At 48.3% G+C, this 22,818-nt stretch overlaps 1 protein-coding gene across 5 annotated transcripts in view; it reads right to left on the bottom strand.

Annotated features, from left to right (window-relative positions):
* LOC310839896 (nuclear receptor subfamily 1 group D member 1-like) overlaps positions 1 to 22,818 on the bottom strand; it is a 54,656-nt gene that overhangs the window by 20,938 nt on the left and 10,900 nt on the right. The window contains exon 1 of one of the 5 annotated variants that reach the window (XM_083728897.1): positions 16,034 to 16,653. The exons of the other annotated variants lie outside the window; for them this stretch is intronic. Coding sequence (XP_083585023.1) covers positions 16,034 to 16,049 — 16 coding nt within the window. The 5' untranslated portion in view covers positions 16,050 to 16,653. Of the gene's footprint in view, positions 1 to 16,033; positions 16,654 to 22,818 lie in introns of those variants that run through there. 5 annotated transcript variants of the gene reach the window in all.

The raw sequence follows: 22,818 nt of genomic DNA on the forward strand, positions 1-22,818 counted from the left end.
CTAAAAGACACCTAAACTCACATCCCCCCCGCCCACATTGTGGCGCCCCAGCTAGCTCCAAATGCACATTTCATCCTTGCTACTATCGTTACAAAATGAAGCCACTTAACGCGCTGCGGTTCTGCAATTGCAGCTGAGCAAGATTATCGTACAGGCAGGAATCTAAAATGGAAAGTTTAACTATCAGCTCAAAGCAGATGAAGATCAGGAAACATACAAAGACCATGTAGAGCAGGGATAGGCAGTGTGGCTCCCCCAAACATTGTCAGACTACAGTTCCCATCATCCTTGACTTAGCCACATTTGCTGGGCATAATGCGAGTTGATCAACACCTGGAGGGCACCATGTTGGCTACCCTTGATTTACAGAAGGGGTAGGAAATCTGTGGCCCACCAGATCAGGGTTTCCCCAGAGTCGGGTCTCCAGCTGGACTACATTTCCCATCATCCCTGACCACTGGTCCTGCACCAGCCCCTAAGAAGATGCCTAGCAAATCACAGATGGATGCTCCAATTCATGTGCCTGTTTTTGATATGTTACCCTCCTGGCTACTGTGCCAAGTATAGGAGAAAGGGAATGAGCAACCCCTAACAGTACTGAGTGGGACTGCAGACTCTGCCTCTGAACTATATAAAATCATAGAATTGTAGAGTTGGAAGAGACCCCAAGGGTCATCTAGTCCAACCCCCTGCAATGCAGGAATCTCAGCTAAAGCATCCATGACAGATGGCCATCCAACCTCTGCTTAAAAACCTCCAAGGATGGAGCTCCCAAGGGAGTCCATTCCACTGCTCTTGCTCTCAGAATGTTCATTCCTGGTGTTTAGCCAGAATACATTTGCGTCCGGCCCGCCAGAGCTGGAGAAAACAAGCTTGCTCCATCTTCCATGTGACAGCCCTTTTGATTTTTTGACGATGGCTATCATATAACTTTATGCAGGCATCAGACCCATTGATCTCTATGGAATTTACTTCTTCGTAAAAGGAAGCAGTCTCTTGAAACGTGATGGATCCTGACAGCTTGAAGAAGAGGGATTACAGTTCAGTGGCACAGGATATCCTCTTGCATGCAAAAGGTCTCTGGCACAATTTTTGTTATTTCTAGCTTAAAAGGAGATCAGGGAGCAGCAGCAGGTGATGGGAAAAAACTCTCTGTGCCTGAGATCCTGGAAAGCCAGAGTGGAAAACACCAGGCTGGATGAGACAAAAACTCTTGACCTAGTACAGAAGCAGAATGGAGGGCTTGAATAACAATATTTTGCTAGATTTCAATATGGGCTGCAAGCTTTACCTAGTTTTGAAGGATTATCAACCTATATAGCACCTTTCTCACCTCAGCAGGTAATTCCCAACGCACCTCACAATGCTGTAACATCTGGAGCAGGGAGTTTTGAGATCTCCAGGCAAGTTGTGAGTGTGCGATGTGAAGAGACAGCGCACTTTTGACACGAAAACAGCTCTGAGCCTGTTTTGAGTGTGTATGCACGGGCAGAGAGCAGAAGCTGGCTATTCTGTCATTTAAAAAAATACATTCTAGCCCAATGCCAGTTTTTGGAAGATTGGGGGAAGGGAGAAGGGGTCTTTCTGGCATTCCTGGAAACACGCAAACAGTTGCCTACCTGGAAGCAGAATCTGAGGCCCAGGGAAGCTTTTGATGTTTGATTATGTTTTTATATGGGCAGGGTATAAATAATAAAATTATGATTATGATGCCTCAAACAAGGTCAATAGAGAAGGTCAGTGGCAGAGAAATGAGAGCAGGAGCCTCTCCTCTGCATCAGCAGCCATGAGCTCCCCTGTACAGTGGTACCTCGGGTTAAGAACTTAATTTGTTCTGGAGGTCCGTTCTTAACCTGAAACTGTTCTTCACCTGAAGCACCACTTTAGCTAATGGGGTCTGCTGCTGCCACACTGCCGGAGCGCGATTTCTGTTCTCATCCTGAAGCAAAGTTCTTAACCCGAGGTACTATTTCTGGGTCTGTGACCTGAAGTGTCTGTAACCTGAAGCATCTGTAACCCGAGGTACCACTGTACCACCAACCCCTTGTAAGCCAAATGGGCACCATCGGCAAAAGCAACACCCTCCACCAACAGTCAAGCACACCCCTTCCTCTCCGAATGGCATTCTGAGTGGCTGCCATTGTGTGCTGCCTCATCCATCAGCACCGTCACAGTGCCCACACTGCTCCTGCCTGCTGACGCTGCAGTTGGTTTCTCTGCAGCGGGGCCAGTGCATAGGGAAGAGGCCATCTCGGCCCACACCCGGCAAGTCCTCGGACCTCGAGCAAGCCAGAAACCAGGGAACAGATCTCAGCTGCGCCACTGAACATGTCACAGCAGGAAAAGAAACTGCGGCAGTTTGCACTTCCCGGGCGCTGCTGAAATTCGATCCAAGGCGCCCTCCAGAGCACCTGCACCGAAGGCTGCTCCTGCTGCAATGCCTTTTACCTTTTGACCTGAATTCACCTGACAAAGGCAAATTCAGCAGCTCCCGGGTGGCTCTGGAGCATGTCTGTAAGGCAAATTCACGCTGCCTTTGAAGCAGTCAACAGCTGGCGGCAGTCCTGATGTATTTCGGAATCTAGGCCAGGGAGCTGCTGTTGTTTCCCCCCTCCTTTTTTCTTTTTTTTTTTTAAGCGGGTGAAACCCGATTTTCCTCCTTCCTCTGCAGATACGAGCAATGACCCTATTTTGGGCTGGCTAATCTATCACTTTGAAGTTGACTTTTGCATGAATTATTTTACACCTACCTGGATCCAACTAAAGGCTGCAGCTCAACAGGAAAGAAAAAGGAGTCGGGTTTTGCTTGCTTAGCCGATCAATAGGAAAAGCAGCCTCCTCGGCCAATCTCTAATAGCAGAATTCTGGTTCCAAATTCAAGGGCCAAAATGTGGGGCTAATTTGAGGTTCTAATGCTGGCCTGCCCTGAATTCCAACACAAGTATCTAAATGGGTTTGGCAAATTAACTGGGGGGGGGGGGGAGAGAGAGAGAAATCTATTTTATTAAACTGGAGTCAGTGTTAAGGATAACACATTTTGTTAACATGAAAGAAGACACGTTTGGCAGGCAATAGCACATGGCTTCAAGCTGTGTTCAAATCTCTGCTCAGCCAAGAACATGCAAACTATATCTGAGCCTCAGTTCCCATATCCATAAAATGGGAGTTATAATGACCTACTTCACAGCAGGGCTGCTTCGATGGCAGGCAATTAAAAAAAAGTATTTAGGAAGATGTATAAGCTGCTTGATCCAAACATTCTCCAAGTGGCATACTGATAAAACATAGATAAATCTCACAAATAAATAAATAAATATATATATATAAAGCCATCATTGTTCAAAATAAAGATAAGAATCAGCAAGACTTTCAGAACAAATATAAGTAACTAAATCATGTGTCTGGTTAGGCTTGCCAAAAAAGTTTCCAGCAAAGGATCTGATATCTCAGATTAAAACTTGGGTTGCCAAAATTGGAAGAACGTCTGCATTTGTTGTATCTTGTTAAGGGAGCGCTTTATAACAGTTGCCAGAAAAGAATGGACACCGTGCTGTGATGTAACCTTGCTGCAAAGGTCAAATGCATCCCTTTCCAATGCTAGCATCCTTTGTGCACTGGGGTACATTACAAAAAGGGAGGAGTCCTGCTCCTTCCCCCCCCCAAAAAAACCCAGACTCTTCTAAAGGACATCAGTAATCCAACAGAAACCACTTAAACAACCCACTTGCATGAAGTCACAGCAGTTCCATTAAAAGCAGGTTATAGAACAGGGCTGGGGAAACCGTGACGTTGGAGGACTACAACTCCCATCATTGCTCAAGTTGGCTGGGGCTGATGGAATCTGGAGTCTGCCAACATCTGGAGGGCCACAGACCTGTGAAAGAGAGATGGATCTTAGGCCGCTAACAAGGGGCTTCCTTGGAGTAGAGAAACCCCTTCGTATTGACCTGAGAATGCAACCTGACCCTGTCTTTGTGGAAAACAGAGAAAAAACCAGTTGTTTGTGGAGTCCATGCCAACAGCCTGGAATGGAAGCCGTACCAAATTGAACCTAACTGGTCCCATCCGGCCTCCCCACCCAGCGCACCTTGGCTCCGAGTGATGCCCTTCTGGAGAAGAAGAAGCCAATGCTTCCCTTGCAAAATGGTGATGTGTCAATAAATAAGATTACCCAGAAAGGGAACACGAGTCTAGCTAGGGTCTTAGCTGAAGCCTGCCAGGAGACACTAGCTACTCGTGCAGGCTTTAATCTGCCTGCACGTTCCTTCATCAGTGGAACAGGGGAGGGAGGGGCGGGAGAGGAAAGAGCAGCTCGGTTTTTTGGCTTTAAGTAGGTTAAACAAATCAGAGTGCATCCGTGGGCTTGTTGGAACTGCAGCAGCGCTCCCAGAACAGGCAGAGAGCCTGGGAAATAAAGATACCAAATGTGATCACAAGGATATTTGTTTGCTTCACTGAGATGGGAGGGGGGGGGAGAGATTGCTAAGGGGACAAAACACTACCAGAGGCCCCCACCCCACAAGTGATATATTTAGAAGCATCTCGGTTCCCAGGGATTCAATGTTTGCTTTTTTTTCCTGCTAAAGGACTGATCAAAGTTGCAAAAACAAGGGATGCCCCCTCTCCTCTGCATGGCAGCGGTTGTTCTGCACAGTTTTAAGGAGTTGGGATTTCAGGCACTTGATAACATCGGTCCATGTAGCTCAGGATTGGCTACAGCGGACTGGGCAACAGCTCTCTCCGGCTTAAAACACCGGGGGTCTTTTCCAGGCCTACCTATAGATGGATTGGACCTGGTGTGTTTTGCATGCCAAGCATGGGCACTGCTGTTGAACTAAAGCCCCTTGATAGAATCAGAGAATTGCAGAGTTCGGAGGGACCCGAGGGTCATCTAGTCCAGCCCCCCGCAATGCAGGAATCCTGCAAACAGCTGCCCCTGGGTGGGCTTGAATCACCAACCTTCTGGTTAACAGACAGGCATACTGATCCACTGTCAAGACTAAGGAGAGACAGTCAAGCTCACACATATTTTGGGCTTGTTTTTAAAACCAAGCTGAGGAATTGAGGAGAACAGAATCCAACCTGGTTTGAATATGGGTCTGGTGAGCCTGTTTTCTGACGGTCCCATGATGCAGTGGGAGATATTTTCACACACTGCTCCTCCGAAGTTTCTGGCAAGCTCGGCTTGTGGTGAGCTGCCTAGGCAACTGGGTTCACCAGAAGCCTATTTACATCAGGGTTAATGGGGGCTTTTCATTTCGCTTTTGTTTTGTCTCCAGTGACCTGGTTTCAGAATGAGTTCAGGAACGGCCCAAGGATGGGATGTGGGGCCTGGGAAACTGGAATGTGGGTCCCCTCCTTGGGATAAAATTATGAAGAGCACATTGCTGCCATGTGTTATTCTGTTGATACAACCCTGACAGCAACAGCATCTGGGCAAACCAAATTTAGGAGGGGGGGTATGTAACCTTTCCCCAACCTCTATTTTTGTGATTAACTGCCCCCCGCCCTCGGCCAGCCTATTGGCAAGAGGCAACTGCAGGAGACTGCAGCAGAAAGTGGCAGGCATCCCTCCTTCATGTTTCCCCACACCTCCCATGAAAATTGCACCTCCTCAAAGATGCTTTGCATACAACAAGCATTGGGAAACCTGTGGCCCTCCAGATCTCACTGCATCTTCTGTGACCCCTGGCTATGCTGACTGGGGCTGATGGGAGCTGGAGTTCAATAAGATATTGAGGGGGACAGGTTCCCCTTAGAAGACGAAGCCATTTGGGTCTATATCATAGGTAAAGGGACCCCTGACCATTAGGTCCAGTCATGGCCAACTCTGGGGTTGCGGCTCTCATCTCGCTTTATTGGCCGAGGGAGCCATGACTAAGCCGCTTCTGGCAGACCAGAGCAGCGCACGGAAACGCCGCTTACCTTCCCGCCGGAGCGGTACCTATTTATCTACTTGCACCTTGACATGCTTTCGAACTGCTAGGTTGGCAGGAGCAGGGACCGAGCAACAGGAGCTCACCCCATCGTGGGGATTCAAACCACCAACCTTCTGATCGGCAAGTCCTAGGATCTGTGGTTTAACCCACAGCGTCACCCGCGTCCCTTATATCATAGGTACCTGTGTGTAATTTTACCACTTGAACTGGTGGCCTTGAACAAGTCTGTCTCACTCAGCAGACCTCACTGCTTTTGGATCAGGGCTGGAAATTTTCCAGGAGTGGGAAAAACATTTTTTGTTCAAGATGGGAGGGCTCAGTTCAACAGGTAACAGGAATCAGAAAGGATAGCCTCCTTATCACTCCTTGCATCTTTGTTTACCACCCCGGTGAAGGTGTTTCCAAACACCTGGCAAGGTTCACGGAAAGAATAGCATCCCTTGCAAAGGTAAAGGTTGCTCTGCAATCAAATAGGCGGCGGCCCCACCACGCCCTGACCGCGTCTGCTTTTGCTCCTGGCCCAGCACATCCTGCCTGCCGTGGTACATTTTAAAGTTTGATCTCAGCCTCTCTGGCACCTGTGAAAGTGCTGCCGCCGCCTTCAGACAACGAAGTAGGTCAAAGTCACCGCAACGGGAGAAAGGGCAGGGTGAGGTGGCGCAGCTCCGAGTGAGTCGGGAGGGGGAGCTTTTTGCTGCAGAGTTCATCATCCCCAGCGGCACACGGCTCCAGCAGGGGAGCTCCCAGACTCAAAGCAAGAGAAGGGAAACCAAAGCAGGCTTGTGAATAGTCCCCAACCTAAGGGTACCAATACCAAGGGCAGCGGAGGTTTTGGAAACTGGAAGGAAGCTGTTCGACAAATCAAGGAACAAGCAAGCAGCCCCCCCTTCCAATTCGCAAACGTTTTCCTATCCAAGTTGTCCCGTTTCTGTTTGATGAATGGGGGCTCCCTGTCTCCCCCCCCCCAACGTTCTTTCCACCTCCCTTCTGGGGCTATTGATAGGCCACAAACGACTGACATAAATATAGTAATAGCCCTGACCATTAGGTCCAGTCGCGACCGACTCTGGGGTTGCGGCGCTCACCTCGCTTTACTGGCCGAGGGAGCCGGCGTACAGCTTCCGGGTCATGTGGCCAGCATGACTAAGCCACTTCTGGCGAACCAGAGCAGCGCACGGAAACGCCATTTACCTTCCCGCCAGAGTGGTACCTATTTATCTACTTGCACCTTGACATGCTTTCGAACTGCTAGGTTGGCAGGAGCAGGGACCGAGCAATGGGAGCTCACCACGTTGCGGGGATTAGAACCACTGACCTTCTGATCGGCAAGTCCTAGGCTCTGTGGTTTAACCCACAGCGCCACCCGCGTCCCTTGACATAAATATGGACCCCAGCATTTGTGGCAGGCTTGCTGCATAGCTGAACTGACAAACACACCATTGCCCCTATTTACCAGGGAGAATCCCTACTTTTTGCTGCCGGTCCCTGGTCTCTATTCTGTCTTTTGGGAAGATGCTGGAGGCCGTGCACTCGTTTTTAAAATGCATTCTGTGTTGCACACACAGGTGCATTACAGTTCTTCAGGGTTCATGTCCATCTCCCAGGTTTCTAGACCTAGGAAACTTGAGGGGAGAGGGCAGAAAGAAGAGATGTATGCAGTGGTGATATATATATAAATGCATGCTTGCAAATATATCCCAGATGCTGTACATTGCTCCCCTCCTTTACCCAACTACCTTTCACTGCCCATCCAGATAGTAAAAGTTCTTGGTTGTGCTTGAATTGCAGCTACCCTAGAAGTCGGATCCACTGAGAGACTCAACGTGCTATTAAACAATTTTTAAGTTGCTGTTGTTTTAAACTATTGCACTGCAAACACATTCTTTTCCAGCCAGTGCCGGAGAGGCTATTACAGAGTAAATGAATACAAACACCCAATTAAAGAAGAAAAAGAAGAAGAGCCTCAGGAAGAGGTGCTTGGCATTACACACAAATGACCTTATTTCCAAAGTGCTGGAATGTGTGGCCTAATTAAGACATCCCCAGACTTAAACTAGCTTAGCCGTCATGGCCCAGCTTTTCCTAGGGGAACCGTGGGAACTGTAGTTCTGTAAAGTAGGCCAGGGCTCTCTGCATCCAGATGCTCAGCACCAGCGCCAAACTACAATTCCCAGGGTTCCTGGGGAAGCCGTGAGTGCAAAAAAACCCACCACCTATCCAGCCAGGAGGGTGAAATGACAAAAGACTCTTGAGAGCAACAGGGCTGCCACCACATCTGAAGCCCTGATGCGACTCATTCCTGGCCAAGGTCTTTTTTTACCATTCTTTTGGTCACACCAACTCCAGGTTGGGACCATTGTTAGTAACCGGATTACACTTTTGGTGGGCATGATAAAGACCCCTGCCAGTGGGATACCTCTGTGGCATCCAAACCCCTTCAGCACAGGAGATTGGGAGGTTTTGTAAATCATCAACAGGCCCACCTGATTCCCCTCCACCAACACAGAAATTGGCAGCTGCAGCACAGCTACCTCCATAATACCCGATTTCTAAGGCTTTTCCCCACTGACCTAGATTAAGCACCCAAAAAATACCCTCGTTTTCATTCTAGAAAGGAGGGGAGTCCACCTGTTTGTCTCTCACTGAACACCATCATATCTGATCAAGAGGCATCTCTAGACACAGAGGGGGGCAAGTGCCAAGCATGAGAGGTTGGTCACGTGGTTCTCTGAGCCATGACCTTAGCATGGGCTTGCAGCATGGGCCTCTCCTTCCATCATCCCATATGGGGTGCCATATAGATCAGCCCATTTTGCACCTGACTTTTGGCCCATTTGCGACCAAGTGAAGATGCCTGGACGCTGCGATGGCACCTGACATTTCCACCATCTGGGGGTCGTTGGGACAAGGATTACACATACACGAGGGAGGTGGATGGATGGATGGATGGATGGTGGAAGGGCCCTGGGTGAAAGGCAGGGAAGATCTCTGAGGCTGAGAGCCAGGGAGAAGGAAGGGAAGCTCCCAGGTGAGACTTGGGAGGGATCCCCACTTTCTGTGCATGGCGTGGGTTAAGAGCTACCTTTGCGAGAGGACTCTGTGCTTTTTCTCCTCTCTGTTTTTATTTTATTTTTATTTAGCTTGGTTTCTTTTATCTTACTGTATTATGAAAAAGCTTCAATAAAATATTAGGGGGGGGGATGAATGTGGCCTAGAGAAAAAAGTTTGAGAACCATAGGTCTACACTACAATCAAACTTGGTAATGTTTTTAATCTTTTGATGTCTTACTGTGTTTTAATTTGTTGGAAGCCGCCCGGAGTTGCTGAAGTAACCCAGTAAGATGGGTGGCAATAATAATAATAATAATAATAATAATAATAATAATAATAGCTCCATCCACAACTGTGTCTGATCATCCTTACCACTGCAGTACCACCTGCGGCTGTACAATTAGTATGAGGTGGGTGGAGGGTGAACATTCTTATAGTCAAGGGAAAGTTGTAAAATAAGGTCAGTGTCCTAAATGGCACTGATCCTACCATTCACACATAAGCTAAATGTTGTTTACTGCTTCTGCAAGCAGTGTGCATACTGCTTTGCTGCATGCACACTGAGTATTTGCTGTGTTTCACGATCCCAGAGTCTAGACTAATCTGCTCCTTGTGAATGTGTTATCTTTAGGGTGCCAGGGGAATGGGTGCCTGTGGGCAAAGGGCCAACCTCAGGCTAATTTTCATCATGAGATGAGTGCTGTGTGCAGAGATCACTGGTTATTGCGCTCTGTGTTTCTGTAAATGGACAAGGATGTGCAAACATAGCAGGAGATCGTTGGCTGCACGCCCAAAATAACACAGCTTATGAAACAGGTTTGGAAACACTAGTAAAAAAAAAATGCAGAAAGCAATGCCTACATGCACACATGGGGAATGACTTCAGCAGATGGGATCTGATATAAAGCCCTGCCGTTCAAGTGGGCTTCTTCTCTGCCAATTTCAAGGGCAGTTTTGCACATAAACACTTTTGAAGTGAATGGGGAAGCCCTGATGCAAAGGTGAGCTCTAGGAAACAGATAAGGAAGTGCAGGGAATTGCAGCCGTGTGCAAAAGAGAAACAGTAAGTGAGAATGACTCTTATACCCCATACGTTTAAAGCCCTTGACTTTCCCCAAGAATCCTGGAGCTGTGGTTTCTCAAAGGTGCTGGAAATTGTAGCTCTGTGGTGGGCAGAGTTGCCAGCATTCTTTGCGGCAGCAATGTGTTTTAAATATATGGTGTGCACAGGCAGCCAGAGAGAGAATATGGTTCAATGAATCAAACTTGGGTCTCCTTTAACTGTTGCAACATATTCTAGTTAGGAAGGTGCAAAAATTCGCCAATGGGTGACCAGCTCCTTGGCTAACCCATCAGGTGCCCTTCCAATGCAGTTGAACTCCAACTCCCATCAACCCCAGGCAGCATAGCCAATGGCCAGGGATGATGGGAGCCAGAGTCCAACTACATCTGGAGGGCCATAGGGGAACTGCAGTCTGGGGCCCAAAGTATATCTCACTGCGTGCACACAACTCAATGCTCCCTCCCCATATACACACCTTTGGAAACTAAAGCATGAAATATTTCCGAATAGCCATTAGCCATTAGCCAAGATACAACACAAAAAACACAAATTAATTTCCTGCCCCCCTTGAGTTTTTAAGTTTTTTGAGTTCCTGCCCCGCTTGAGTTCCAGTGAGTCTGTTGATTAAAACCAAGCGGACCCCCACTGAGGGACAGACACAATTGCTTACTGGTCTGAGAATTCGGCCACCAGTTGTTCTTTATCAGACAAATCTGTGGTAGCAACTGGAATTCCAGGGGAAGAATTTGGCCCACAGAAAACTGGAATTTCAAGTGGATAAAAACCTCCTGGCTACAGTCAACTTCCCCATAACTGGCTTTGAGGGGAAGGGCAAATTGTTAGAAATGTATGGGTGGGATTCACCTTCTGAGTCCTGACAGTGCAAGGCCTTAAAGGGGGTTCCCCCCCCCAAAAAAAAAAATTGGCTCGGGGTGGTAGTGTCTGAAGAATATTTTGCAGCCTTTTAAATGTATCTGTGGGAAGTGAAGGTTTATTGTTTTGCTGTTTCGTTTTACTTATGTACTTGTTTTTATACTGTATTTTATTCTGTGAACCGCCCTGGGATTTTATGATGAAGGGCGGTATAGAAATCTGATTAATAATAATAACTGTAATAACCTCCAGAATAGCATACACAAGGTGTCATTCTGTCTGCCCAGCTGCAACACATTCACCACAGCACCTTTAATACTAGTCTAGGAGAAGGAATTTCAGCAGGTGTAGCTTACATGTAAAATTATGGTTGTTCTATTTATTATATATATAAAATTTATTTACATCCGGCCTTTTTCCCTGACAGGGATTCACTAATGACCACTAAGGATTTCTTCTACCACTGCAGAGTTTCCTTCATGAGGAAACGCCCGAGGCTGCTTTGAACCAACTCAGATGATCTGCTACATCTATCCAAGTCTCGACCACTCTGACCAACAGTGGCTACTCTTTGGGTCACAGTTTGACCATGAAGCAGCATGGCCAACTACCTTTGGGCTCAGCAAGCTCACTGCAATGTTCCAAAGCAGTGACGTCCCAGGCCGAACGGGGTGGAATACAATCTTGAACTTCACATGAACCTTGAAGAGGAATCTCAGCCTTGTACAGTGGTACCTCGCAAGACAGATGCCTCGCAAGACGAAAAACGCACAAGACGAAAGGGTTTTTCATTTTTTGAGTTGCTTCGCAAGACGATTTCCCCTATGGGCTTGCTTTGCAAGACGAAAACGTCTTGCGAGTTTGCTTCCTTTTTCTTAAAGCCGTTAATACCCAGGGAATCCGTGCTCCACAAGATGAAAAAATCGCAATACAAAACAACTCGCGGAACGAATTAATTTCGTCTTGCGAGGCACCACTGTAAATGGAATCGGCCTCCGAAAATTTGTCAAGCGGGACACTCCTATCCCAGCCCATGCCAGCACTCAACATCTTTAACTACTGAAGAGATAAAACAGCAGCACACCTGAGTGCTGAAAGCAGGCACATCCATGCACACCTTCCGCCTCCTCCTCCTCAACAGCCCGTGAGTCACCTGGCAATCTTACTCAAGCAGTGATTAGCTGGAGAAAACCTTGGGCACGTTCAGTTAAGGCCTGCGGCGCTCAAGTCAGGAGACTGCGGAGTCAGGTGAGCACCAAGCAAGTGGTAATCACGTGCAGGTATACCCAGGATCCTCCAAGCAAGGGACCTGTCAAGACTGCCGCTCCCATCGGACGGATTAGGCAGATGGATGCTGGTTCAGGGACTCAGCCCAAAGTCTCGCAGGACACCTTGAATGCCTTGCAGCGGGGAGGATGAGCCTTGGTGACCCACATTCCACCACTGGTTCTTTGAGGAAATTCAACTTTGAATTAAGGAATAGGGTTTAAGGAAGAAAGTTGTCCCAGTTACAAAGAAAAGGAAAAAAATAATGGGGGGCAATGCAGAACCTCCACATTTTAATGGCACCCCCTCTGTTTAGGTATTGTATGTTGTACCACGGCTATGTCCCAGTGAGCTTCATAATATTAAAAAATGCAGAACCTCCACATTTTAATGGCACCCCCTCTGTTTAGGTATTGTATGTTGTACCACGGCTATGTCCCAGTGAGCTTCATAATATTAAAAAATGCAGAACCTCCACATTTTAATGGCACCCCCTCTGTTTAGGTTTTGTATGTTGTACCACGGCTATGTCCCAGTGAGCTTCATAATATTATTATTTTTAAGGTGAAACTTACTAGGAGATACCAGCTTTATTGGGACGCGGGTGGAGCTGCGGTCTAAACCACTGAGCCTTGGGCTTGCCAACCGAAAGGTCGACAGTTCGAATCCCCGCGACCGGGTGAGCTCCGGTTGCTCAGTCCCTGCTCCTGCCAACCTACCAGTTCGAAAGCACATCCAAGTGCAAGTAGATAAATAGGTACCGCTCTGACAGGAAGGTAAACAGCGTTTCCGTGCGCTGCTCTGGTTTCGCCAGAAGCAGTTTAGTCATGCTGGCTACATGACTCGGAAAAACTGTCTGCGGACAAACATCAGCTCCCTTGGACAGTAAAGCGAGATGAGCGCCGCAACCCCAGTTGTTTGCAACTGGACTTAACTGTCGGAGTCGTTTACCTTTTTACCATATGAAATATGACCACCACAAGGAAGGCTTTGGTGATAAAATACACTTGCAGCCCCAATGTTTGGAGAAGCAGGATACACCGCATAATACGGAAGTTGGCCAGCCCTGCCTTAAAGAGAGTGTGTATGTGTTTCCTTCAGCCATCAATCATTGAGGAGGAAGGAGGCATTGCTCCCAAATGGGTCCTATTAGAAGGGAATACCCAAGTCTCCAAGGGTGCCAACAGTTGCACACGTACTGTACTTCTGTAGGCACTTGATAAAAGATTAGGCCTAGAAGGCAAACAGGATGGACTTAGTCATGCACTGAGGTTGAAATCAATGGGGCTTAAGTTAGTCATCCAACCCAATGTTAACCCACAACTGGAAAGTGACATCTCAAGAGATTGTAGCACAATGCACAGTGTCAACATGCATTGCCGTGAATCACCACAGTAGCCTCCTAGAACGATAAGGAAACCTTCAAGAGGCCATTGTGACGTCACAACAGTCCCAGAATTTCTGAATGCTGCATTGCCCCAGTGGAGAAGGCACAGCAGCTTCCCCTGCCAAAGGGGGGGGGGCATCACAGTGATGTTAAGCTTCACGGTGGAATTTAAGTGCAACTTGATGGCATCTTGCACACCACCCACCTCCAAACTGCAGTAGGGCTGACCACTTCTAATGCTATTGACCCAGAAGTGGCCCCAGAGCAGTGACATGTTGCTCCTGCTTCTTGTCCTACTGCCCCAATGATCCCTGGGACTAGAAACGTCCAAGTTCTTTTAATGCGAGTGCGCATGAAATACAAAAAAAATAGTATTTATTCCTCAAAGGAGTTCAAGGCAGAATGCATGCTCCATTCAATTCTAATGACAAACCTGCAAGGTCAGTTGGGTTGAGAGGCAAGTGTGGCTTTCACACAGCCACCAAGTTCATTCTATTCCTCAGCGAGATTTGAACCCAAGTCCGTCACTCTGTGGCCACCAAGGAACTTCTGGGGGTTAACAGGAGATCTGTGGGACTCTTAATGCTATGAAACGCTTCCCCTACACTGCACTCCAAAAGCTTCTTATAGATGATTTAGCAGGAATGAGGGGCGGGGGAGGAGACACGGGGCAACCCAGGGCTCTGCAACTCTGCAATCAGGTCACAGTGTCCCCCACAAAGCAGAGGATTCCTTGTGAAAATTATTTCGTATTCCAGAGATCTGTAGTAGATGGGGGAAACCCCCCCTCCTTACACATATGGAAGGCACTCTTGCATGAATATAAGGATATGTAACCCAGCCTGGCTCTGTTTGTAACCTTCTTCACTAAAACAAAAAATGAAAATTCTGCAGCAAGCTCCATCCGCGCCAATGCAAGAAAAAATCAGGCAGCCTGTGTAAACGCTGCAAATTAAATAATTTTGCATCTATCTGCTTTTTGGGGGCATAATTTATTCTGCTTCTGCTAAAAGGACAGGCAAAGAGCTATGCAGGTCACCAAGACCCATCTCCTGGTCCATGGAAGCCTTGCTTAGATATCTCTCTCCCCCCCCCCCCCCCCCCGCATCTGAGATTTCAGCCAGCATTGCCACTACTGCCACCAAGCATTGATTAAGGACTAGAAACTTGCCCTTTTAAAACAAGAAAGTTGATATTTTCACAGGATGCTGAACTCTATGCTGGGCAGCCTTCTCTGCTGTGATGGAATGACTATCGCTTTCTGAGTAAAAGAGGACACAGCCCAAGGTCCCATATCCTTAGCATCTACCAAGGGAAGAGAATTCAAGCTGGGGAGGAAATACCTTTACCTGAGACCTGCCAGTCTGGGCTGGATGGTCTGATTCTGTGCAAAGCAGCACTTGCTCATCTCTCCTATGTAAAAAGCTGGCTCTCTTTACACTGGCCCACTTTCCTGGGTTAACCTCATCTCACCCCGCTTTCAGCAACCCTGTTCCCCTAAAACCCAACTTCCCACTTGGTAGGTCTCCACACGCATCAATTCGTACATCCCAGAGAGACCTCATGGGGGTGACTGCTGGACCCCTCCAATTTGCACACATACACACAGAGCTCTCCAAACCTGCAATATTTCCACCCTCCTTTTTGCACAACAGCCGAGGACAAAACAGAAATGAGTTGCAGTTTTTCAGAGCCTGCCAGTCAGATGCTTGTTTACCGAGGTGCACGAATCCCGGGGCATTCCCGCGAGTCAAATGCATGCTATTTTATCAAAACACATTTCGAAGGCAAGTAGTAATTTTACGCATCAGAACTACTTCCCACATTGCAGCAATAATTTTCTCATTCCTTGACTGCCCCTGCACGTCTTTCAGGCTGGCTCCCTCCCTCCATCTCCTTTCCACTTAAACAACCATTCCAGTACCAACCGAAACCATATTTCTATTTTCTCCCTCCACCGCCACCCCGCTCTTCATGCAAAGAAATAAAAAGGGGAGGAAATCAGGCATAAAAGGCTCTTTAGAAACCCCCACTCACAATTCAGAAATGTACGCTTCGGCTAGGAAAATACCAACTGTCTAAAAATAACGCAAGGGGATTTCTGTGCGCGCTGGTGTGTGTTTTTCTAAATGGGAAATGAATTAAATCCCGGACTTATGAACGCCTTCCGGTGCCGGGAATCTAACCTGATAGGATATCCTATCCTAGGATATTGCCACTGAAAAGAACGTTAAAAACCCGGCTTATAATATGGCACAAAGATGATTGCATTTTGCAAACGGCTTGCAAAAAAACAAACCCAAAAAACACAAACCCGGGTGCAGCCTCTCCTCTTTTTTCGCATTCCCCTTTTAGCGCCCACCCACTTCCAGATAACTGATATCATCTACGATCCGCTAAAATCCTAGCGAGAGAGAAGAGTTTGCAGCATCACAGCAACGCTCGCCGGCTTACCCGAATTGTTATCCATGTTGCTGCGTCTCCAGGCGCCCGGCTTCCGTTTGCAGATTTGACTCCGGGTTTGCAAGGGAGAAATCGCGTCGAGCCGTTGCAATAGACCTGTGCGGTGCGTGTGTGCTTGCTAACGAGGCGCCCCCTCCAAGCGGCCGAAAATAAATAAATAAATGGCAATAACGATCGGCGGAGCAAGTAGGCTAAGCGCTAAGGGAACCCTCTGCGGCTTCCCTCCTTCCCCCTCCCTTGCTTTCTCCCGCGGATGCGAGTGTGCGCGTGCTCGCTCGCTTGCTCCCGAGCTGCGAAATGGTTTCAGGTTCCCGAAAGCGGCGTTTTTGCAGCCTGCTGCCACTTCCACGTGCTTCCAAGCCCGGCTCCGGCTGCAGATTCCCCCCCTCTCCACCACCACCACCCCCTTACTCCGGCGCTCCCTGGATTGTATAGACGTGGGTGAGGCTTGCTCGCTTGCTGCTGCTGCTTCTTTTTTGCTTGTTCAACTCGGGGATTAGCCGCTCCTGTTTTCGAGCCAGGAGGGAGCGGGGGGAGGGAAGATCTGGCTTGCCTCGGCGGCTGGCTCATGTGTAGCCTGCATGTGACAGCATCGGAGGCATGCCCCACTGACACACATTTCAGGCAGCCCAAGCGATGACATCAGCTCCCGCGGCCGCACATGGGCAGCAAGGCGGAGGGAGGGGAAGGAGAGCTCGGCCTCGCTTCACACACACATTGCAGCAGCAGCAGCACCCCAGATGGGGGGGGGGGAGGAGAGAGCGCCCCCCCCATGCACGCACCCACCCACCGATCGCGTCCCCCGCACCCACCCGCCGCCTGGCACGGGCCCATCTGGGACACAGGCAAGCGGCAGTTCCCAGCTTATTGTCAGCGGAGAAAGGGGTCACGTCCTGATTTGCCCCAGAAGGGAGCCAAGCTGCCGCTCCAGATCCCGGGGGGCGAGGATGACTTGGGGAAGGGGGAGAATGGGGGGGCGATTAGCCGGAGGTGGAGCTGGGGCATTCTCGGTTTGCTCAGAAGCACTGTCTTCGTGGTGGTTCAATAAAATAAAAAGTGGTATAAAAAGGTAAAGGGTGAGAGGGGACTCCTTGTCCCTTCACAGTTCCCAGAGCTCCATGGGAAGAGGGTTGGACTGTTAAGCCGCTTTAAGAATTGTGGCTTTGCAAGGGGAATAGGGTTCTCCTAACAACTCTCAAGGGACGCGGGTGGCGCTGTGGGTTAAACCACAGAGCCTAGGGCTTGCCGATCAGAAGGTTGGTGGTTTGAATCCCCTTGACGGGGTGAGCTCCCATTGCTCGGTCCCTGCTCCTGCCAACCTAGCAGTTCGAAAGCACGTCAAAGTGCAAGTAGATAAATAGGTACCACTCTGGCGGGAAGGTAAACGGCGTTTCCGTGCGCTGCTCTGGTTCGCCAGAAGCAGCTTAGTCATGCTGGCCACATGACCCAGAAGCTGTACGCCGGCTCCCGTGGCCAATAAAGCAAGATGAGCATCGCAACCCCAGAGTCCACTGGACCTAATGGTCAGGGGTCCCTTTACCTTTTTAACGACTCTCAACATGCTTAACAAACTACAGTTCCCAGGATTCTTTGGGCGAAACCATGACTTGTAAAAGCGGAACATTACTGCTTCAAATGTAAGGTGCAGGTGGAGTCATAGTTGTGGGGGGCAACAGCAGCAAAGGAGGCTAGTTCAACCCAGTCAGATGGGCGGGGTACAAATAATAAACTACTATTATAAATTATTATTATTAATCTATGCCCTTTTTGTGGGTTTGTCATAAGCATCTGGATGGCCACTGTGAAAACAGAATGCAGGACGAGATAGGCCTTTGGGCTGTTCTTCCATCTTATTCCTCTGATTTGATTTATTTCAGTAAGCTTTAAGCATACCCAGCTTTCATAAGATGATCCCATCTGTGTTCTACATACAATTCCTAAAACAGTTCCTCCAGTTGAGACAATTTAGGTAAAGGTAAAGGGACCATTAGGTCCAGTCGTGGCAGACTCTCGGGTTGCAGCGCTCATCTCGCTTTATTGGCCAAGGGAGCCAGCGTACAGCTTCTGGGTCATGTGGCCAGCATGACTAAGCTGCTTCTAGCAAACCAGAGCAGCGCACAGAAACGCCGTTTACCTTCCCGCCAGAGCAATACCTATTTATCTACTTGCACTTGACGTGCTTTCGAACTGCTAGGTTGGCAGGAACAGGGACCAAGCAACGGGAGCTCACCCTGTCGCGGGGATTCGAACCGCCGACCTTCGATTTCTACCTGTGACCAGGCCCAGACAGGGGCGGGCCATATGGGCCACTTGGCCCAGGCCTCCGATTCCAAAGGGGGCCTCAGTCAGCATATTCACAATCATTTTGTCTTTATATGCAGATACGGTTCAAGCCTTGAAATAAAATTATTTGTCAGCATAACTTTTGTGAAAATTATTTATATACTTACTTATTTGTAAGACTTCAGTTATCCCCAGGGTAAAAAAAGGGGAGGCACATTATCTACCTGGCCCGGGCCTCTGCAAGGCCCTGCCTGTGACCAGAATTTCTGAACCGCAGCTGGTTAAAAGTGCTGCAGTCAGTGAGCTCCCCAGATGGTGTTGGACTACAGCGCCCATCGTTCCCAGCCGGCTTGGCCCATTGGTCAGGGGTGATGGGAGTTGTAGTCCAACAACTCTTAGGGACCCAAGGTTGAATAATTATAAGATTAGAGGACTTTTCTGCCTCTTTTGTTTTACTGAGAGAATCTGCCCTTGAAATCACTGGGGCCTTAAAAGTGCCTGACTTTGGTTGGCTCATGGTCACCATATTGTAAATCCTGCCAAAGTTCTGAAGACAGCTGTTTATCTCTGTGATGCCATAATCAGTGTACAGGTGGTTTCCCCTGACAACTAGTGACTACAGAGTGCTATAGCCTAGTGACTACAGAGAGCGAGGCAGGCTGCAACCCTGGGCTCACTTACCTGGGAGTAAATTCCACAGTGAAAATCAAAGTTAAACTTACTTTGGAATAGACATGTCAAGAGCTGCAGCTTTAAGCAGCTGTGAGCCACTCAAATTGGGAGTTCCAGGACTGAGAGAGTTCACTGAGTTTCTCAAGAGCTCAGGGTGGAACACAGGCATCTGTCTGAGTCAGACAAATGTTTCATCTAGCTCTGACTGGCAGGGGCTGTGCGAGGATCTTGCCAGCCATACCTGGAAATGGTGTGGCCACAAAAACTTGGGGCTGCCTCTGTGCAAAGCACACTATGGGCCCAACCATTTAAAAAGCCCCAAACTGCCAAATTATGCACCATAGAAATTAAAATTGCCCTACATCTGCTTAATCCTGGTGCTTGTGTCAATGCCATTTCAAGCATGAAATACTTTGATCGCTTCTAAGATGCATTCATCATGCGCAGACGGTTTTGAGAATCCACAATTTGGGTCTCTTTAAATTGTCTCAAGGGACGCGGGTGGCGCTGTGGGTTAAACCACAGAGCCTAGGGCTTGCCAATCAGAAGGTCGGCGGTTCGAATCCCTGCGACAGGGTGAGCTCCCATTGCTCGGTCCCTGCTCCTGCCAACCTAGCAGTTCGAAAGCATGTCAAAGTGCAAGTAGATAAATAGGTACCACTCCGGCAGGAAGGTAAACGGCGTTTCTGTGCGCTGCTCTGGTTCGCCAAAAGCGGCTTAGTCATGCTGGCCACATGACCCGGAAACTGTACGCCGGCTGGACGACTGGACGTAATGATCTGGGGTCCCTTTACCTAAATTGTCTTAACTGGAGGAACTGTTTTAGGAATTGTATGTAGAACACAGATGGGATCATCTTATGAAAGCTGGGTATGCTTAAAGCTTACTGAAATAAATCAAATCAGAGCAATAAGATGGAAGAACAGCCCAATAGCCTATCTCGTCCTGCATTCTGTTTTCACAGTGGCCATCCTGATGCCTATGACAAACCCACAAAAAGGGCATAGATTAATAATAATAATTTATAATAATAGTTTATTATTTGTACCCCGCCCATCTGACTGGGTTGAACTAGCCCTCCTTTGCTGCTGTTGCCCCCCACAACTATGACTCCACCTGCACCTTACATTTGAAGCAGTAATGTTCCGCTTTTACAAGTCATGGTTTCTCCCAAAGAATCCTGGGAACTGTAGTTTGTTAAGCATGTTGAGAGTTGTTAGGAGAACCCTATTCCCCTTGCAAAGCCACAATTTTTAAAGCGGTTTAACAGTCCAACCCTCTTCCCATGGAGCTCTGGGAACTGTGGCTCAGTGAAGGAACAAGGAGCCCCCTCTCAGCAAACTACAGTTCCCATGATCCTTTGGAGGAAGCCATGATTGCTTGAAGTGGTGTGATATGGCTTTAAATCCAAGGTGCAGATGTGGGCAATACTGAGACACATATAGACCCTGAACCTAAAGATTCCATATGGTCATCATCACTAATTGCTCGGTCTATCTTTCTCTCTCTTTGCATGTGTCTTTGTTCCCTTCACTGCTACTGCTAACACAGTGGTACCTTGGGTTACATACGCTTCAGGTTACAGACGCTCAGGTTACAAACTCCGCTAACCCAGAAATAGTACCTTGGGTTAAGAACTTTGCTTCAGAATGAGAACAGAAATGGCGTGGCGGCAGCGGGAGGCCCCATTAGCTAAAGTGGTACCTCAGGTTAAGAATGGTTTCAGGTTAAGAACAGACCTCTGGAACGAATTAAGTTCTTACCCCGAGGTACTACTGTACAGCGGACGCTCGGGTTGTAAACGTGATCCGTGCCAGATGCACATTCGCAACCCGCAGCATTCGCAACCTGTGTCTGAGCATGCACGGGTTGCAATTCGAAGCTTCTGCGCATGCGCAAAGCGTGATTTAGTGTTTCTGCGCATGTGGGACCGCCGAAACCCGGAAGTAACTCATTCCAGTACTTCCGGGTTTCGTCAGTCCGTTACCCAAAAAAACACAACCTGAAGCGGCTGTAACCCGAGGTATGACTGTATTGTAATACAGTACTAGCTTAAGATAAAACTCTTGGAGATAGGATCGTAGAACTGCAGAGTTTGGTCATCCACTCCCTGCAATGCAGGAATATTTTTTGCCCCATGGGGGGCTTGAACCCATAGCCCTGAAATTAAGAGTCCAATACTCTACCAACTGAGTTATCGGTCTGGAAGTTAGAATGACAGCTCAGGTACAAAGCAACTAATGCCTAAATACAAAAAAAAATGTATTATTTTTAAAATGCAGGAATCAGTGTTTGCAATGGATGAATTGGTTAAAAACAGAGATTTGTGAGCCAGGAAGTTATATACCAGGGCGCAGAGAAAGCCCCTGCTGAATATGAAACTGGGACAACCGCTATTAATAGGATGTTAAAAAAACACAGAGAGAAACTGGGACAGTGCAGTGAACCATTAACATACTGCCATGACAAAGGTTTAAAAAGTGAGGCAGAAGGTGGGGGGGGCACCCGAAATTAGAGAGCTGGAACGGGAAGCTGACAATTTAATTTACTCAAGTCTTTTTCTCCTAAAAGTTTGTTCTGCTCTGAAAAATAGAATTTGTGTTCTGGGTCCCGATGTGAGCACCTGAGAACATTTGATCAAGCCTTGCGCCAGAAAAATATCAGTCAATGGCCTTGCTGGGGGAAAAGTCTATAGCACAGGAGAAGTGTGTGAAGGTTTAGGACAGGGTAACCAGAGGTTCAACTGAATAGAAGATGAATCACATGCACCACAAGGCCTATGCAGCCTCAACTTAAGATGGCTCCCCGGCCTGGCTTTGCACTGCAAAGTTTGCAGCAGCACATGCAACAAAATGGCATCCAGCATTCAAAAAACCCCTCAGCTTGCATTAACTAGCCACACACAAGGCATTCAAGCTCCACCCCCCAGTCGTTCTTAGACTTCTTATTGGGTGAGCAACACAGCCAAGCAACACAGCTGGAGCCTCCCTCCTCCCAGGCCGGCAGGGAGGGAGGGAGAGGAGCTGCTTCCTTTGAAATTTAAGGGACATCATTTAACGGACATCCATCAATAAGGGACAGCAGCGGGACATGGCGCTGGAATAAGGAACTGTCCCTTCAAATAAGGGACACTTGACAGCTATGGGCTCAGAGATTACAGTGGAGGAGGGACATTTGCAGCTTTCAAATATCTGCTGTAACCAACTTAGAGGGGAAAGTCGCTTGACTTGGGTGATCTGGACTCTGCACTTGTCGCAGCTCCAGCTGAAGCATCCAGTGCCATTATCAAGTTGCATTGTGGGATCAGTTTCACCTTGTGCAATCAGCTGCTTGGTAGCAATATATCCAGCCACATGCCTTTAATAAGCCATGTTCCTCCTAGCTTATTAAAACTTGCAGAGGGGGGGCTGACTGGTTGGGTCCAGAATGTGGCTAGCACAGGGGTAGGCAACCTAAGGCCCGGGGGCCGGATGCAGCCCAATCGCCTTCTCAATCTGGCCCGCGGACAGTCCAGGAATCAGCGTGTTTTTACATGAGTAGAATGTGCACTTTTATTGAAAATGCATCTCTGGGTTATTTGTGGGGCATAGGAATTTGTTCATTGTATGTATGTATGTATGTATGTATGTATGTATGTATGTATGGGACGCGGGTGGCGCTGTGGGTTAAACCACAGAGCCTAGGACTTGCCAATCAGAAGGTCGGCGGTTTGAATCCCCGCAATGGGGTGAGCTCCCGTTGCTCGGTCCCTGCTCCTGCCAACCTAGCAGTTCGAAAGCACATCAAAGTGCAAGTGGATAAATAGGTACCACTCCGGCGGG

The sequence above is a fragment of the Podarcis gaigeae genome (assembly GCF_964106915.1).
Source record: "Podarcis gaigeae genome assembly, chromosome: 2".
Taxonomy (NCBI): domain Eukaryota; kingdom Metazoa; phylum Chordata; class Lepidosauria; order Squamata; family Lacertidae; genus Podarcis; species Podarcis gaigeae.